Source organism: Chiloscyllium plagiosum, chromosome 10, assembly GCF_004010195.1.
Source record: "Chiloscyllium plagiosum isolate BGI_BamShark_2017 chromosome 10, ASM401019v2, whole genome shotgun sequence".
In the NCBI taxonomy this organism is placed as follows: domain Eukaryota; kingdom Metazoa; phylum Chordata; class Chondrichthyes; order Orectolobiformes; family Hemiscylliidae; genus Chiloscyllium; species Chiloscyllium plagiosum.
Window position 1 is genome coordinate 41,878,726 of NC_057719.1, and position 18,766 is coordinate 41,897,491.

At 39.3% G+C, this 18,766-nt stretch overlaps 1 protein-coding gene across 10 annotated transcripts in view; it reads right to left on the bottom strand.

Moving 5' to 3' along the window:
* The window catches only part of LOC122553559 (kinesin-like protein KIF28P), a 102,813-nt gene that overhangs the window by 33,370 nt on the left and 50,677 nt on the right, over positions 1–18,766 (bottom strand). For 7 of the 10 annotated variants that reach the window (XM_043697552.1, XM_043697547.1, XM_043697549.1 and 4 more), the window contains 9 exons: positions 18,047–18,165; positions 10,648–10,755; positions 9,257–9,402; positions 8,317–8,445; positions 4,551–4,685; positions 3,351–3,517; positions 1,991–2,097; positions 523–676; positions 263–429 (listed from right to left, as the gene is read on the bottom strand). In XM_043697552.1, the coding sequence (XP_043553487.1) occupies positions 263–429; positions 523–676; positions 1,991–2,097; positions 3,351–3,517; positions 4,551–4,685; positions 8,317–8,445; positions 9,257–9,402; positions 10,648–10,755; positions 18,047–18,165 (1,232 nt within the window). The remainder of the gene's footprint in view (positions 1–262; positions 430–522; positions 677–1,990; positions 2,098–3,350; positions 3,518–4,550; positions 4,686–8,316; positions 8,446–9,256; positions 9,403–10,647; positions 10,756–18,046; positions 18,166–18,766) is intronic. The other 3 variants (XM_043697546.1, XM_043697545.1, XM_043697551.1) reach the window with 3 other exon arrangements.

Consider the following 18,766-nt stretch of genomic DNA (forward strand, 5'->3'; position numbering starts at 1 on the left):
CTGGAAAGTCAGAATTGATAAAGTGTGGAGCTGGAAAAAGCACAGTAGGTCAAGCAGCATCAGAAGAGCAGGAGGGTTGACATTTTTGGCAGGACCCTTCATCAGGGCTGGGCAGGGGGAAGGGGGCTGAGAAATAAATGGGGGGTGGGGATGGGGAACGGTAGATGGAATGGCAATAGGTGGATGCAGGTAAGAGGTAAATAAGATTGGTCAGTGGGAAGGGTGGAGAAGATAAGTGGAAAGGGGGTTAGGTGACTCTTACCAGTGGCCTGACCTCCTTCAGGTGAATTAGTCTCGCTCTCACTCCAATCATGCTGAAATAAAATGTCTTGAGGGCCTTGGCAAACTCAGCATCCCAGCTGGGAAATGGGGACTTTTGATCAGATCGATCATTAGCGGATTTCATTGGACCTCCATTTGTAACTAATCCTGGTGAGAAGTTTGGGAGTTAGTTTGCCGGCAATGAATGATAGTTGAAACATATAACATTCAACAAAGCACAATAATAACAGTTTGTATTACCGGAGCTTGAGGGGAGGTTTCTCAGCCTTTCGAGTTCCCTTTGCATTTTGATGTTTTCACTTTTTAAGCTTCGGTTTGCATCTTTGAGGTTTTCAATCTCTTCTTCCAACATTTTGAGTTGCTCAGATAATTTGGATCTACATTTCTCAGAATCCTACATTTGACAACAATGAATCATATTAAAGACAGAATTTGTTTGAAATTATTTCCTTTCGGTGAAAAGAGGCTGCTTCTTTCATCAGAAGGAAAGACCATAAGATCATAAGACCAAAGGAACAGAAATTAAGCCATTTTGTCCATTGAATCTGCTCCGCCATTCGATCATGGCTGACAGGTTTTTCAAACTCATTTTCCCACTTTCTCCCCATAACCTTTGATCCCCTTGGCAAACAAAAACCTATCTATCTCTGCCTTAAATATACTTAATGACCTGGCCTCCACAGCCCTCTGTGGCAATGAATGCCACAGATTCACCACCCTCTGCTCTAAAGGATCTTCCCTTTACTCTAAGGCTATGCCCTTGGTTCTCATTTCTCCTGCCAGTGGAAATATCTTTTCAATGTCCACTCTATCCAGGCTATTTAATATTCTGTAAGTTTCAATTAGATCCGCCCTCATCCTTCTAAACTCCCAGAGTCCTCAAATGTTCCTCATATATTAAGCCTTTCACTCCAGGGATCATTTCCATGAACCTCCTGTGGATCAACTCCAGAGCCAGTACACCTTCCTGAGATATGGGACCCTAAATGTGGCCTGACCAGAGCCTTATAAAGTTTCAGACGCACAACCCTGCTTTGATATTCTAGTCCTCTCGAGATGAATGACAACATTGTATTTTCCTTCCTAATTACTGACTCAACCTGCAAGTTTGCATTAAGAGAATCCTAGACTAGGACTCCCAAGTCCCTTTTCACTCCAGATTTCTGAATTTTCTCCCCATTTAGAAAATAGTCCATGCCTCTAGTCTTCCTACCAAAGTGAATGACCTCACACTTTTTCACGTTGTACTCCATCTGCCACTTCTTAGCCCACTCTCCTAACCAGCTTCCCTGCCTCCTCAATACTACCTGCCCCCTACCTATCTTTGTATCATCTGCAAACTTAGCCAGAACACCCTCAGATCCTTCATCCAGATCATTAATGTACAAAGTGAAAAATTGTGGTCCCAACACTGACCCTGGTTGAACACCACTAGTCACTGGCTTCCAACCTGAGAAGGACCCTTTTATCCCCACTCTCTGCCTTCTGCCAGACAGCCAATATTCCATCAATGCTAATACCTTGCCTTTAACACCAAGACATTAATGATTGCAGATTATATCTAACACTAAATATTAGTTCTTGCTGCGAAATGGAATACAGTTAGGAGTGGTCTACATGTTTGAAAACTGATGCAAATAAATATGAATCAACTGAAAGCTAATATTTCTAGTGCTGAAAAATCTTGTAATGAACAGATTCAGCATACCTGTGGCACAGATGTCCATTGATTTCTATAGCACAGATCCAACAGCACACTACCATTACCAGCTAGTGCAACATGAGCAAACTCAGTCTCCATTTCTTGACAACCTTCTGAAAAACAGAGTTTGGTTACTTTTCCGTTTCTTTATCAACTTGTTTCTTCTGCACTTGAGTATTTTATGGATCTGCTTTGACCAAGTAAGACCAACATTGAAAACCTCTGCATTTTTAAGGTCAATCAGATTGAGAAGGCAATGGAATATTGGAATATGATGGATGAGGACAAGGAGAATAGAAGAAGAGTAAAGGAAAGGTTGGGGAGAAAAGAGTAGAGCAAAGGACTTTGGGAAAGTGCAGGGAGAGAGAATTGGAGAGGGGAGAGGAAGATTGGGAAATGAGGGGTAGGAAGTGAGATGGGTGAGGGAAAAGGTGTAAAATGAGTGAATACTGAAATAGTTAATCTGTTGAGAAAATTTAAGAGGAATTCTTTGTTGAAGAAGGAGGGTGTTGGAGGTGACTAATTTTGCAGAATTATAATGTACAGAATCAGAAAGGAAATTGGATAAATACCTGAAGAGAAATGATTTTACAGGGCTGTGGCAAAAGATCAGGATAATGTACTTAATTAGATCACTCAATCAAAGAGCAGATACTGGGCTGATGGGCAATTAGTTTTCTTGTGTGTTGTATCCTACATGATACATTGACAGCCAATATTGCCAGTAATAGATTCCCAAGTAATTTTAGACAGAAAGTGAAAATTTCAAACAGACATCCATAGAAGAAAACATCAATTGACCAATGTTGAATATAGCTGTTACAGCTGCTAAGAAGTGCTTAGAATGGAAATCAATCATTTGCTGTATCAAGTCCATGAGTAGCTGGCACTGCATGTCTTTTTAGAATGGAAGTTACCAGAGACAAAGCCAAGCACTGGGAATTTCTAATAATGGAATACTCCATCACATTCAACATTCTAATACATATGCGTTTGGCTTTGCCTCAGGCATTACCCTCTCATCTGGAGCACAGACATGCAGCTTGCTCCACATTTCTAGAGCTAGAACTAGCTTTTGAACTAGCCTTTATTCATCACTTAGAGTAAGCCATTGACCAATTTTGCCTCCTCACCTCCTTCAAGTTAAGCACCAACACTGTGTTTACATCTCTTCCACTTGATGATGTCAAAAATGAGAATTCAAAATGAGCAAAACTGCAACAGGAGCCTAAGCATAATCCATCACTTGGTTCACTATAATGCAGTAGCTTTGAGGTTTTAATAACAATACAGGGGATCAAATTGCATTTTTTCATATCAGATTTTCTTCATTGCCTGCAAAATGTTTGAATCTCATTTCACACACCTTGCAAACCCCACAGCTCCAGTACTACTGCATGTGTTTTCAAATAACTGAGGAAATCTGCAGTAACATGTTGAATCATGAAGCACATTGTGTAATCCATTTCAAAGTTGGCATTATTCCACACAGCAGGGGTATAGAGCATTGCAGGAAGCCCATACATCATAAACCTGTACACACAAGGAGATATTTGTGAACAAAATCATTGTATGTTTGAAACACAACACTCTGAAACTCTGTGATGTTGAAATCGGAAATTTATACTAAATATTGACAAATCTATTGCTTTACATATTGAGAATGTAATATAACATTGCTGAGAATTGATATTAATATCTTCAGATGCTCTTTAAGTACATGTTATAGAGATTTTAATGGTTATATAGTAAGAGTTAAACCGAAATAGATGTGGAGAAACTTCAATTACAAATGTTAACAGTTGTTTTAAATATTCTTCATCATCTGATAAAATTATAATTCACACATTTCTAGTAACAGAGGACTTGAAATTTTTTGACACCATGTAGTGTTGACGTGACTTACACCTGAATTTTCCACTTGGCATTTTTTGTTGCATTTAAATCTGGAACAAATGAGTGTTAAATATTCATCACAGTCTGTGTAGTTTATTAAGCAGCATGTAAACATGACTGAAGTAGTATATGGTATAAGAATGTATGGAGGCATCTAAAAGTACCAACATTAAATATTTTGTAATGCTAGTGTTAGTAATGCTTTCATGTAATTGGTGCTCCACTCGACTGTGTTATGTGATAAGTTTGAAATCTCAACTGAATTGTTCCCAGTAGGAAGATAGTCACTACAAGCAGCATGTTTCTCCAGAAGGAAGGAGAGACCATACTCCCACCAGGAAACTTGAAGAATTGATCTATTCCATACCAGAATTGACTCTCTACAAAGCTGTTGAGCTCTTAGTCTTTAACAAAATTCTACCTGGCACAAGAGCAGCCAGCACTTTACGTACTCTCTTGTTTTATAACTGGAGCAGGAAGAAATTTGCTGCAAATCTTTTATATGTAACAGCATCACTACTGAGTTTCTGTGGCCCACTTAGGAGGAGGTGAAAGAAAATTTGGAAAAAGGTTATGTCTAATTGTGAGCTGCTCATTAAAGTAAATCCTCCCGGGGTTTGAATGCTTTACGTGTCACTGATGTATGTAGATGAAAGCTGGGAAATCTCACCCAATTTGAACTCCTCTGCTGCTGTTTCCTTGGATCCATTTCACTCCTAAACATAGAGTAATCTGCATTTGAAAGTCCATGCGTTTTCCCAGCAGATCATCAGGGTCAACAATGACAGATTCCTCTCCCAGTGGGCTAAACGGGGAATGTACGTAAATCATATCAGTTTTCCACAAATGCATCTTCTCTCAAGTGCTCACTTTTCAATTGAAACGAGTAAAAAGGAATGAGGTGACTTGGTTGGTTTTTGGAAAAATTATGCCCTGAAATCCTGGCTATAGGAGAACTTTTACAAAGTCTCTAATATAGTGATGAATATCTCCAGGTAGCAATGGTAATTCTTATATCAAAATATAAATATTCTGGATGTGTAGGGTTCCAAAATGCATGAAATATAAGCAACTCAAGCATGGTGAATACACAGACCTGTATACATTGCACAGTAATGAGATAGATCAGTCAGCTCAACAGGCCTTAGATACATTTGTACTGTACTTCACATGCGGGACCCTCCTCCACCTCTTTACCCCTAACTCCATATACATCATTTACTAATCCAACCTTTGTAAATTGCTTGATGTCTTACATTAATTTCTTTTCTCCTGGAATTCTTACTTATTGGCTCTGTCAATGTTATTGATCAGCATATTCAACAGCCTTTAAGTTTATGTGGCTCGGCAGGGATATATATGCTTGTGTATACTTTGGGAAGGGAGTATGTTTGCTTGCTGAGCTGGAAGGATCGTTTACAGATGTTTCATCACCATACTAGGTAACATCATCAATGAGCCTCTGGTGAAGCACTGTTGTGATGGTCCAATTTCTATTATATGCTCAGGTTTCCTTGGGTTGGTGATGTCATTTCATGTGTTGATGATGTCATTTCCTGTTCTTTTTCTCAGAGGGTGATAGATAGGATCCAAATTGATGTGTTTGTTGTATGGATCCATTTGGACCTCATCTATTACTCTCAGAGGTAAAGAAGGGGAAATGACATCACAGACACAGGAAATGACATCACCACAGGAAATGGCATCACCAACCCGAGGAAACCTAAACACATAAATAGAAAGTGGGCCATACCACCAGTGCTTCACCGAAGGCTCACTGATAATGTTACCTAGTATGATGTTGAAATGTCTGAAAATGAACCTTCCAGCTCAGTGAGCAAACATACATCCATTATCTCAACCTGAGCTACAAATCTTCTCCAAACTTGCTAATACTTTGCAAGCCTTGCCTAGCAAGCAGTGCCTCCCATGCAGTTTATGCACAGTTAAAAACCTTTAGTGTCTCACTTGTATTGTTTAGATGTGAAGTCCTGATCATATTACAGAGCCTGGATTCATTCTTTCACCAATAACAAATCATTCTCAGCTCAACTAAATGTTAGGCTCATTTCAGAGAAATGTACACAAATTTCCTCATTCAAAGCCAATTCATTTACAGAGGATTAAAAATGGATGCGCAAAGTAACAAATACATAATTCGTATTTGCACATTCTCCCCATGTCTGCATGGGTTTCCTCCTGTTCTCCGGTTTCCTCCCACAGTCTAAAGATATGCAGGTTTGGCTAGGCTAAAATTGCCCATAGTATCCAGGGGTATGTTAGGTGGATTAGCCATGGGAAATGCAGAGTTACAGGGATAAGGTAGGGGGTATGGGTCTGGGTGGGATGCTATTCGGAGGGTCGGTGTGGACCTGAAGGGCTGAATGACCTGCTTCCACACTGGAGCGATTCTCTGATTCTATAATGGTGAAGCCTCCCTTGATAGGTTATTGAGGTGGAATCATTACCCTCAATCTACCCGAATTAATTTGGGGCAAGTATGATTAAGTTGGTGAAAAAAATTAGCCATATCAAAATATTCTCAAATGACCTCAAATTTTGTTGTAGTTTGACATCAAAGAACAATGATTGAAAGTTGAAGTGAGAACACAAGGCCAAGTGGTAAAATTCAAAGTAAAATTAATTTTCCAATTATTGTTACAGCACTTGTGAATATTTATGAAAATTTCAACAGCTACAGAGTCCTATCAAGTTGTTAGTTATATTACTGAAAGCAAATATCTTACTGCACAGTTACATTATCCATCACATTTTCTACAGCTACAGTAATAAATATTTATGTTTAACACCGCTGTTACGTAATCCTGCTCTTGAGTTTACTTTGAAATGAAAATTTAGACTTGGAATGCTGTTAGAAGCAGGCAGAATTAATATGATATTTATTGGCTGAATAAATCAGAACTTGGAAAAATTCAGATCAATCTGTTGTGGCTCCGATTAGATTCCTTTTAATAAATATGATGGCTGTAGACTTTCTAGTAGTCAAAAGTTTTTTTTGCCATCTGCATAATGTCATTTTATCTTTCAAAGACTTGGTTCCACATTTCAGATAAAGAGGAATGTTATTGCATCACCATAGTCTTACCAGACCATAGGGGCTGTTGTCTCAGCAGAGAGAGAAGCAACTGGTTGTGATTTAACCTGAGGGCCACTAGACTTCAGGTGAGGGAAGAGGTTGAGAAGGAGAGTCCTTCATGGTAACCTCAAACTGATGATGGGAATTAAACCCACACTGTTGGCATCACACTACTTTGCACACCAACAATCCAGCCAACTGAGCTAAGGCTGCTTTTAATTTAATCACTTCCCTTTAGCAACTGTACGTATGATCTCTGGTAATCCACTGGCTCCAGTAAAATTAAACTGCTTGATGGAGGTGCTGTGCCAATCAACTATCCAACGCTACTGGAATTTTAACAGCCTGACCACCCTTTAGTAAACTGTAAGCTGTAAGTACCTAATTAATCTCTACTTAAGACGTTATTGTCACGGAGACTGGTATTTTACCAATAGCAAGGCTGCCTATGCCACATGACCAAGGCAGCTGAATAAACTCTGGGAACCTCACTTCAGATCAGGAAACAAGCCTACTGTTTGGGCACCCGATACCCAATGGAGTCTCTCTCCCTACACCCCAAAATTGATTGGTATTTGGAGGATCCAAATTGATCCAATCTGATTAAACCTCCGTCTTGTCTCTCTATCCCAGGACCAGTGTCATGGGGAGAAGAAGCAATAGTTACCTTAATTCCTGATCTCTCAATATTGTTTCCATACTCTATCAATTGAGAAAATCTCCCATCGTAAAAGCCGGAATGGAAAGTCAGTCAAACATTAGCTAACATTAACCTATAATTCATGTTAATCATCCTAGCACTGCTTAAAAAGTTGGTGAAATGCAGGAAATAAAGGAACAGGAGTAGGCCATTCAGCCACTCGAACCTGTACTATACCAAAACTGACCTGTGGTCTAACTCCATATACCTGCCTTTGGCCCATAATCCCTTAATATTTATGCTTGACAAAAAATGATCTATCTCAAATTTAAAACTAACAACTGATCCAGCACCCACTGCCATTTGTGGAAAACAGTTGTAAACTCTAACCACCTTTTGTGTGTAGAACTGCATCCTAACATCTCTGCTGAACATTCTGGCCCTTATTTTTAGACTTTGCTCCGCATTCTAGATTTTCCAACTAGTGGAAATAGTTTAATTTTATCTACCTTGTTTTTTCCTACTGAAACCTTTAAAACTTTGATCAGATCACCACTTACCCATCTAAGTTCTAGAGAAAACAGGTCTAATTTGTATAATTTCTCCTCATAACCCCTGAAGTTCAGGTATCATTCTTGTAAACCTACATTGTGCTCCTCCCAAGAGTGTTAACATTTTATGGTCATGTTTTGAGCTTACTTTCCACTTGGTGAGCAGGGCAGCAATCTGATCTGTATAATGGCCTCTTCTTTTCCTCGATAATTAATAGCCTCCACCTGGTCTTCATAAGCTATGCAATACGCCAAAGTTTCCAACCACACATGGGCACTGCAACACATTTACAATGGTTCATGTTGATAGAAAAATGGGCATTAATCATTTTATTGATGAATTTATCATTTTTGATTATTCAATTTCAAAATGTATCAAATATTACTGGTTTTTTTTAATGCTACCACTTTTAAAACAGAAACCTCCTCCTTGTGAGCATTCCGGTAAATGATTTGCCTTCTCCCACTGAGCATTTGAAGACCACTTAGAGATTAAAATGCAAATAGCTCTGGAATATTGTTAATAAGCTCCATTGTCTCAAAAATAATGAACCCTCCTGGGGGTTATACCCTCATTATACCCTCCTGAGATAGTTACCACACCTGTAATCTGAATTCTTGTTTAGAATTCTTCTCCATTTTAATTGCTTCATCATTGCGTTTGACTACCTTCAGTCTAAGTTTTGGAGTTCCCTCCATAAACCACTCATCCTGTCTACAACCCTATTGTCATTAAATACCTGTCTTCAAACCTGGCTATTTGACCAAGATTTTGGACAGCCTTCCTGATAATTCCTGATGTGACCATATCAAATTTAGTTTGGAATGCTCTTGTGAGTAATCATGGTAATGTTTAATTATGTTTAAAGTGAAATACAAATTTCTTTTTGGTATTCCAACTAATTTGTCCTAAGGAGCATTGCAGAAAACAGATCTCTGAAAACTAACCTTTTGTGAATATAATCCAATGTCATTGTGATACAGATTAAAACAAAATCCCTTTGAGACAAAAGGTTACATGGGCAATAATCAATAAAAAGCTTAATGAAAACAGAATGCTTTAACAGTACGTGCTTTCTGCTTTTTACCTCCCAAGATGCAAGATTTCAACAGAATCCCAGAATGGATCTTGTTCCACCATATTAGGTATTGTTCCATTTTCTAGAAAGTGTTGGTAGATGCCTTCAATTAAAAGCTTTCGATCAGTGAACTTGTCCCGTGGCCAGATCTCGACCTTGAAATAGACCATTAGCCATTTTGATTTCCAGTCACAGACTCTGAACACAGAAATAAATGCCTAGAGGACCTATTGGTTTGATCAAGTATGGCATGTGAAAGATGAACATGCTTGTACCAGTCTAGAAAAAAACCACAAAACAAATAAAAGCCAGTTTCCAGCTTGATTAGTGGGCTACCTTCCCTGAAGGATATTAATGAATCAGTCGGGTCTTTCCAACAATCTGACAGCACATCATGATTTCCTTTTTCCTGCAACAGCCTTCAAATGACTGAATTTATTGTAATTCATTTCACAATTTATCATGGTGGAATGTGACCTTATGACCTCTGGGTATCTAATCCATATTTTGTCTGTATAGTAATGCACCCAAGTGTAAGTGCTGTGCAGTGGGAATAATCAAAAGTGACATCATGTTCAGAGCTCCTCATGTTAGCAACCTCTTGTCATTAGCCTTGGAGGTTCTTGGCCGAGGTAAGGCACTTTGCTACAAGAAGATGGAAAAATTCAATTTTTGAATTTCTCTGAAGTTCTGTTGTTGTATTCAGCTCATTATGGAATTGGCAGAGGTCCAGTAAGTTTCCAGAGAAAGTCGAAAGAAAACACATGCATGCTCACCCTTGCTGTATAATCTAGTAAATTATTCAGTGTCATTATTCTTACTGTGGGAGCAACCAGATAGAAGGAAATATTTGAATTAACTTGGCATGACTCCATTTCCTCATAACTCAGACTTCTACATGATTGCTTGCAAGATCCTATCATACCTTTAGCCCCTGCCACAATATTGACTATGCAGAGGTTTTACTTACAGGATCACAGGTCAAATATGGGATGAGACTCACACAAATTCAAGGAACATTTTTTTTAATTAAAAGAAAAATAAGAACAGGATTTTTATTCTACATCTTTTCACAATTTTTCATAAGTTTCTCTCTGGACAGTTAACAATGCTGACAAGACTGCATTTGTTGCCTATTCTAATTTACCTAAGAAGGTGACATTTGTCTTTTGTAAGTGTATGAATGATTAGGAGGCTTTGGAGTTAAATGGATAGTATAAAACTTGACTAAGGTAAAGTACAGACTAAGCTCTTTAGTTGAAGTATTATAACACTTATTGAATGTCAATATATTGTTGGGAAAGAATGTTTCACTAATTAGAATTTTCCAAAATATTTGTATTAACCTGATTTGATTTGAAATTCTACCTGAACAGAATAGAACTCCTGATGTCACTTACCTGTTTCGTTACCTTGTTTATTACCTTCACAATAATTTCTTTTTCTAATCCCTCTCCCTTGGCATCTGTTGACGTCAGGTTTTTCACCTCAGGTTCAAAGATAACCCCCTTCAGAAAGATGAAAATGCACGATTATATTGGTACTGCATTAAATTACCTTTCTTTTAATCATTTTAGCCTATTTTTCCTCTGTCATTTTATGTTCTTGACACCACTCATCATTTCAAGGATGCAAATTAGGAAAGTAAACTTTTCCCAGGCCACCAAACGTCCAGTTCTCAAATTAACCTCAGAGAGTCATGGTATGGATTGAATACTGATGGTTTTACCTCTTTGTGGCAAATATTTATTTGCAATATGGGATATTTCTTCATGTATTAAGTGTCTTTTGCAACTTTGGACACCCCAAAGAATTTTACATCTAACAAACTACTTCTGAAATGCAGATTCCACTGTAAATGAGAAAAGATAGCAGTCAATTTGCACACAGAAAGATCCAAAAACAAGTTGATATTCTGTATCATCTTGATTGAGGATAATCATTAATAAAGATCCGAGGAAAACATTCCTCTTCTTCAAAAAGAGGGCACAAATTCAGTTCAACATCTCAACTGCAAAAGGCACCTTTGACAGCAGAGGGCTTGCTCACTACTAGACAAATGTACTCAGGGCTCAGCAGTGGAATTGAAACTCACAAAATTTCTAACCAGGTCAGAGTGCTACCAGACTCTGCAGAGCAATGTTTACTGCAACTAGAGTTGCACATTTTCACACAGTATAGGCCACAACACTCACTACATTTTATTCTTTGGAGGTAATTTTAACCAGGGCCTTGTTGGTGTGTTTGATGTAAACATTCAAGACATGCAAAACCGAAGCCAATCGATCCATTCTCAGGTTTAACAAAGGCAGGGAGAGGGGATAGCTGTCAATCTACTTTAATGACATGGATTGGCCACTTGTATACTGTAACAAGGCTGTGAGCCTCTTTTACAAGTTTAACATTGACTGGCCTGTATTCCTTGGCAGCTCAAGGAAAGCAGGCACTGCTTCAGGAAGAGATATGTGCCCTTATTGAGCTGCTTGTGGACCTATAGGACTAGGTGGAGCCAATGTAGCCTGAGTATTAATCCCTTCAGAGCCATTGTCTTTTCAAACATTTTTGCTAAGCATTTTTTCCCTATTGTTATCCCATGATAGAGTCATTATCTGGAGGACCTTTAATCCCATGAATTTTCTTCAGAGAGGAACATCTCTCCTACTTCAGATAGTTACCACATAACATCATATAGGGATCTTCATTCTTATAAATGTCCATCATGGAAGATGGCAGCTGTGTTGAAACAAGTACAAGCCTGCTGACTGAGCCCTGGCTGTATACTTGGTAATGCTGAGTGTCCTCAGAGTATCCTTTCCTTTACAGTTTTTCCAAAGGGAAGCTGGAATAACTAGTTTTTTTTTTGTCATACACTTGGAAATTGTTCGTGATTGTGGAATGCTGTCAGAGGTCTCAGTATGCATTCTTGATCGTCTCACGGGATTTCAGGTCTAGCCATTGTTCCACATAGTACTGGCAAACGGTAGCACACTGTTGATCATTCTTTTGCTCTTGTCAATTTTTACTGAGCCTTCTTTAGGCTTGGTGGTGGTAATTTCTTCTTGGCCACATGAAGTATTTCTTTTATGCCATTGTAAGTAATCTCCACAGATTTGTTTCTTCCTATTTCTCACCATGGTTCAACTTTCTCTGGAGTTGGATAGTTTATGTAACACTGTATTGAATTCTTCAATCAATTTTTAGATTGTATATTATATTCGTATTATTGACTGTTATGTGGCAATCCATCAATTTCATGCTTTGAAAATCTGTTTACTTGTAATAATCTATCTCTGGTTTGCTCATTAGAGTTTCCCATTTTTTATTAGTGTTTTCCACCTTTTAAATAATCAAAATAGTGGCTACCATTTATCCTAATATTTCAATAAAAGTAAAATACTGTGAATGTTGGAAATCTAACCCAAACACAGTGAATGCTGGAGAAACTCAGCAGGTCTACAAGTATCAGTAAGTAAAATAGTTAATGTTTTGAGTCCAGTATGACTCTTCTTCAGAAATACGGTTTCAACCTAAATACATTCTGAGGCCTTCCTAATCCTGGTCTAAACTTATCCCTGGTCTAAAGTTCTTTTCTGACCTTTTTACTGTTTCTTGCAGCTGCACCTGCTATAAATTAATGATGATGGTGATGACACTGTTTTTGTACTCCCTTGGTCTTCACAATATTTATCATAAAGTTACTCCTGGCTCCTTCAGGCATCTCTACCTTTATATCCTGGACCCAGTAGTTGTTCCTTATCGGGTCCGCCAGGGTCACTCAATTCCCGACCTCATTATAGCCTTGGTTCAGATATATGCTAGAGAGCTGAATTCCAGAAGTGAGGTGAGAGTGACAGCACTTTACATTAAGGCTGCATTCAACCAAGTGTGGTATCAAGGACCCCTAGCAAAACATGAATCAATGGGTATCACGAGGCAAACCCTTGGCTGGTTGGAGTCATACCTGACACAAAGGAAGATGATTAGATTAGATTACATTACAGTGTGGAAACAGGCCCTTCGGCCCAACAAGTCCACACCGACCCGCCGAAGCGAAACCCACCCATACCCCTACATTTACCCCTTACCTAACACTATGGGCAATTTAGCATGGCCAATTCACCTGGCCCTGCACATCTTTTGGACTGTAGGAGGAAACCGGAGCACCCGGAGGAAACCCACGCAGACATGGGGAGAACGTGCAAACTCCACACAGTCAGTCGCCTGAGGCGGGAATTGAACCCGGGTCTCAGGCGCTGTGAGGCAGCAGTGCTAACCACTGTGCCACCATGCCGCCCACCCATGATTGTTGGAGGTCATCTCAGCTCCAGAACAAATCTGCAGGATTTCCTCAGGGTAGTGTCCTAGATCTAAGTATCTTCAACTGCCACATCAATGACCTCCATCTGTCATAAGGTCAGAAGTGGAAATGTCCACCAATGATTGCACAATGTTCAGCACCATTCACAACTCCTCAGATACTGAAGGAGTCCATGTTGAAATGCAAAATGATCTGGATAATATACAGATTAGGGCTGACAAGTGACAAGTAACATTAATTCCACTCAAATACTAGGCAATGACCATCTCCAATAAGAGACAATCTTATCACCATCCCTTGATATTCAGTTGTATTGCCATCACTAAATCCCCATCAACATCTTGATGGTTACCATTGACTAGAAGCTCAACTGAACCCACTACATAAACACAGTGGCATCAAGAGTAGGTCAGAAGATAGGAATACTGCATCAGGTAACTCACCTCTGACTCCCCAAAGCCTGTCCATCATCTTCAAGGCACAAGTCAGGACTGTGATGGAGTAGTCCCTACTTGCCTGGATGGGTACTCAAACAACACTCAAGAAGTTTGACACCACCCAGGAAAAAGCAGCCCACTTGATTGGCATCACATCCATAAACATCCAATCCCTCCAGCACCTTCCAAACCCATGACCACTATCACCTAGAAGGATAAGGGCATCAGATATATGGGAACACCATGACCTGCAAGTTCCTCTCCAAGCCACTCACTATCCTGACTACGAAATACATCACTGTTCCTTCACTGTCACTGAGCCAAACTCCTGGAATTCCTTCAGCATTGGGGTCAACCTACACCACATGGACTGTGCTGGTTCAAGAAGGCAGCCCACCACCACCTTCTCGAAGACATGTAGGGATGGGCAATAAAAGCCAACCAGTGATGCTCAGGTCCCATGAGTGAATAATAAAACAAACATTCTTTAGCAAGATTTCTGTAGTTTCTAAGTTTGGCCAAACTTTCTCTGTTTTTCCAACTCACTCTTGCCTCAATGTTTCTCACTGGCTTCTGAATGTAGTTTTGCCTTTGGGTGTGGAGCTTGCATTTTTGCTTCTTCTAAGGGCACTGCTCTGTCTCTTATGGAGTCATAGAGTTATACAACTTGGAAACAGACCCTAATTCTAGATTAATCTAGTCCTATTTCCCAACTACTAAACTTTTCCTACTCATATACCCATCCAGATGCCTTTTAAATATTGTAATTATTCCATACACACTCTGTGTGAAAAACATGCCCCTCAGGTCCTTTTTAATTTTTTCTCTTCACACCTTAAACCTATGCCCTCTAGTTTTGGACTCTGCCATCCCTGGGAGAAAGACCTTGGCTATTCATCATATCTGTGCCCCTCATGATTTTATAAACCTCTAGAAGGTCACCCCTCAACCTCCCATACTCCACAGAAAATAGTTCCAGCCTATTCAGCCTCTACCTCATAGCTAAGAGAAGCCAGGAGGGTCATGAGAAGTCCTTAGCAGATAGGATCAAGGAAAATCCTTCTATAGGTATATCAAGATTAGAATAATGACTAGAGAACGATTAGAGCCAGTCACAGATAATAGTGGGAAGTTGTGCGTGCAGTCCGATGAGATAAGGGAAGCACTAAATGAATATTTTTCACCAGTATTCACACCAGAAAAAGACAATGTTGTCGATGGAGAATACTGAGATACAGGCTACTAGACTAGATGGGATTGAGGTTCACAAGGAGGAGGTGTTAGCAATTCTGGAAAGTGTGAAAATAGTTAAGACCCCTGGGCCAGATGGTATTTATCCTAGGATTTTCTAGGAAGCCAATGAGGAGATTGCAGAGCCTTTGGCTTTCATCTTTATGTCATCATTGTCTGAATACTGAGATACAGGCTACTAGACTAGATGGGATTGAGGTTCACAAGGAGGAGGTGTTAGCAATTCTGGAAAGTGTGAAAATAGTTAAGACCCCTGGGCCAGATGGTTTTATCCTAGGATTTTCTAGGAAGCCAATGAGGAGATTTCAGAGCCTTTGGCTTTCATCTTTATGTCATCACTGTCTAGAGGAATAGTGCCAGAAGACTGGAGGATAGCAAATGTTGTCCCCTTGTTCTAGAAGAGGAGTACAGACAACCCTGGTAATTATAGACCAATGAGCCTTACTTCAGTTGTGGGTAACGTGTTGGAAAAGGTTATGAGAGATAGGATTTATAATCATCTAGTGAGGAATAAGTTGTTTAGGGATTGTCAACACAGTTTTGTGAAGGTTAGGTCATGCCTTGCAAACCTTATTGAGTTCTTTGAGATGGTGACCAAACAGATAGATGAGGGTAAAGTGGTTGATGTGGTTTATATGGATTTCAGTAAGGCATTTCATAAGGTTCTCCATGGTAGGCTATTGCACAAAATATGGAGGCATGGGATTGAGGGTGAATTAACGGTTTGGATCAGAAATTGTCTAGCTGAAAGAAGACAGATGGTGGGAGTTGATGGGAAATGTTCATCCTGGAGCTCAGTTACTCATTGTGTACCGCAAGGATCTTTTTTGGGCCACTGCTGTTGTCATTTTTATAAATGATCTGGATGTGGGCATAGCAAGATGGGTTAGTAAATTTGTGGATGACATTTACTAATGTCTATGTCGGTGGAGTTGTGGATAGTGCTGAAGGATGTTGCAGGTTACAGAGAGACATAGATAAGCTATAGAGCTGGGCTGAGAGGTGGCAAATGGAGTTTAATGTGGAAAAATGTGAAGCGATTCACTTTGGAAAGTGCAAACGGAGTAAAGAATACTGGGCTAATGGTAAAATTCTTGGTAGTGGAGATAAGCAGAGAGATCTCGGGGTCCATGTACATAGATCCCTGAAATTCACCACCCAGGTTGTTAGGGTTGTTAAGAAGGTATATGTGTGTTCGCTTTTATTGATAGAGGGATTGAGTTTTGGAGTCACAAGGACATGCTGCAGATGTACAAAACTCTGGTGCGGCCACACTTGGAGTATTGCATATAGTTCTGGTCATTGCATTATAGAAAAGATGTGGAAGCTTTGGAAAGGGTTCAGAGGAGATTTACTAGGATGTTGCCTGTACAGAGGGAAAGTCTTATGAGGAAAGGCTGAGGGATTTGAGGCTGTTTTCGTTAGAGAGAAGAAAGTTGAGAGGTGACTTAATTGAGACTTATAAGATAATCAAAGGGTTAGATAGGATGGACAGTGAGAGCCTTTTTCTTCAGAGGTGATGGCTAGCATGAGGGGACATAGCTTCAAATTGAGGAATGATAGATGCAGGACAGATGTCAGAGGTAGTTTCTTTACTCAGAGAGCAGTAGGGGCATAGGACGCCTTGCCTGCAACTGTAGTAGACTCGCCAACTTTACGGGCATTAAGATGGTCATTGGACAAACATATGGATGAAAATAGAATAGTGTAGGATAGATGGACTTCAGAATAGTTCCACAGGTTGGCATAACATTGAGGGCTGAAGGGCCTGTACTGCACTGTAATGTTCTGTGTTCAATGCATCGTATCATGCTTCTTATCTGTGATCATATTTCAGCTGCTGGCTAACTGTATTTGTCTTCTTAAAGCAGCAATGCTCTTAGAGTGATAAGTTAACTTGCATGAAATTTGATCTTTTCTTCTGATCCTTCTGGATTTCAAATTCTCATCATGATGGTCAGATCTGCACCACTGCAGACATTTTGTATTGTCCCAAATGACCACTGCGGGCAGTATTTGTCACATGTTTAAGTGTGTAGAACAGAATTAAAGTTTTTGAATAGTTCGTAGCTGCTAATTGTTAATTGTCTGGGCCTAACTAGTGATTAGTGGTAAAGAAAATGCCACTATAGAGTATCTACAGAAGATGCACCTTTCTCAGATGATAATGAGGTTTATTGCATGATTGCAATATGTACGACTACATTCAGGCCGGCAAAATTACTGGCGCCTCAGGGAGCTGACATAAAGACATTTGCTCATAACAAAACCTTGAGCAAAACACTTGGTGAATCTTACATTTTTTTTGCTAATTCTGGGTTGCATCAAATTTTTTGAAAGGTTTATCACATGACCTTATACAGCAAACAGCAGCTCAGGAACTTTACCTGGTGCTGCAGCCTGTAAGAGAGGCCTGTTAATCAGGCTGCGTTCTTGACAGGAGAATTTGCAACATGCATATGGACACAACTCTATAACACCTTGTCAGACAAAGCACCGCCTCTGTCAATATCAAGGCTCACTACTTTATGATTCTGGAAAATATCTTTAACAAAGGAAGAGAATTTGTAAGTAATTTGTAATTAATGACAATCCACAGTAACAACGGCGCGTGGACAAGAATTGTACTCCTCTGCAAATGTAACTCATTGTGACTTCACAACCTGTGGTTTTATTATGAGTTTCAGCTCCATGGAGCTCTGCAGTATATTGCATTGCTGAGGTAGGGTTAAAAAACCAAGATCTTAACTGCAGTCAAAATGAAGTGCACTAGAATCATCACATGAAATGGACCTTGTTAAGTTCTTCACTTATTTGGTTTGCTTGAGCCACCATTGGCATGATTGCTATAAAGTCATGAAAAATTCTGGCCAAATCAGGATCCAGATTTTCCTTCAGTTCTTCACCCATTCCTAAAAAGGTACAAGAAGCAAAAATTGGTGTCAAAGGATAAAAGCAGTTGTTCAATAATTACATAAGCTAGCTATGAAAAAGTGCAGATGGAAAATAGAGAACATATAAGAAACTAAATACATGCCTGTAGCTCAGGAAAAGAAATCACTGTAACATTGTAGCTGAGGAATTATGAACTTAATAATTTTCTTGGTTGTTGTATATTCCATCTCATTCCAACTTCATACCAAAATTGCAGAAAATTTATACCGAATCAGCACAGATTAGTTTTTACAAATGGACATTTCCCGACTTCATAAATGAGTGTAGTTGGATCTTTCATTTGTCAGATAACTTTTTCATAGACAACATCTTTTAAGAAATTTAACTCCTTAAGTGAGTATAAGTACAAGTGTAAATATTAAGTGGCACTGTGCAATGTCATGTTGCCTATGGACATCTAGAATATTTAGTTGGTAGCTCTGCAGTAAATGTCATTGCTGTTCAGATTTAGAGGGAGCATTTTCTAACTTTTCATTTAGAAATTATTTTCTAATGGGTGGCACATTTTCTATAATTGTTTCAAATTGGGAGTATCCCAAAACATTACTGTGCAGTAAA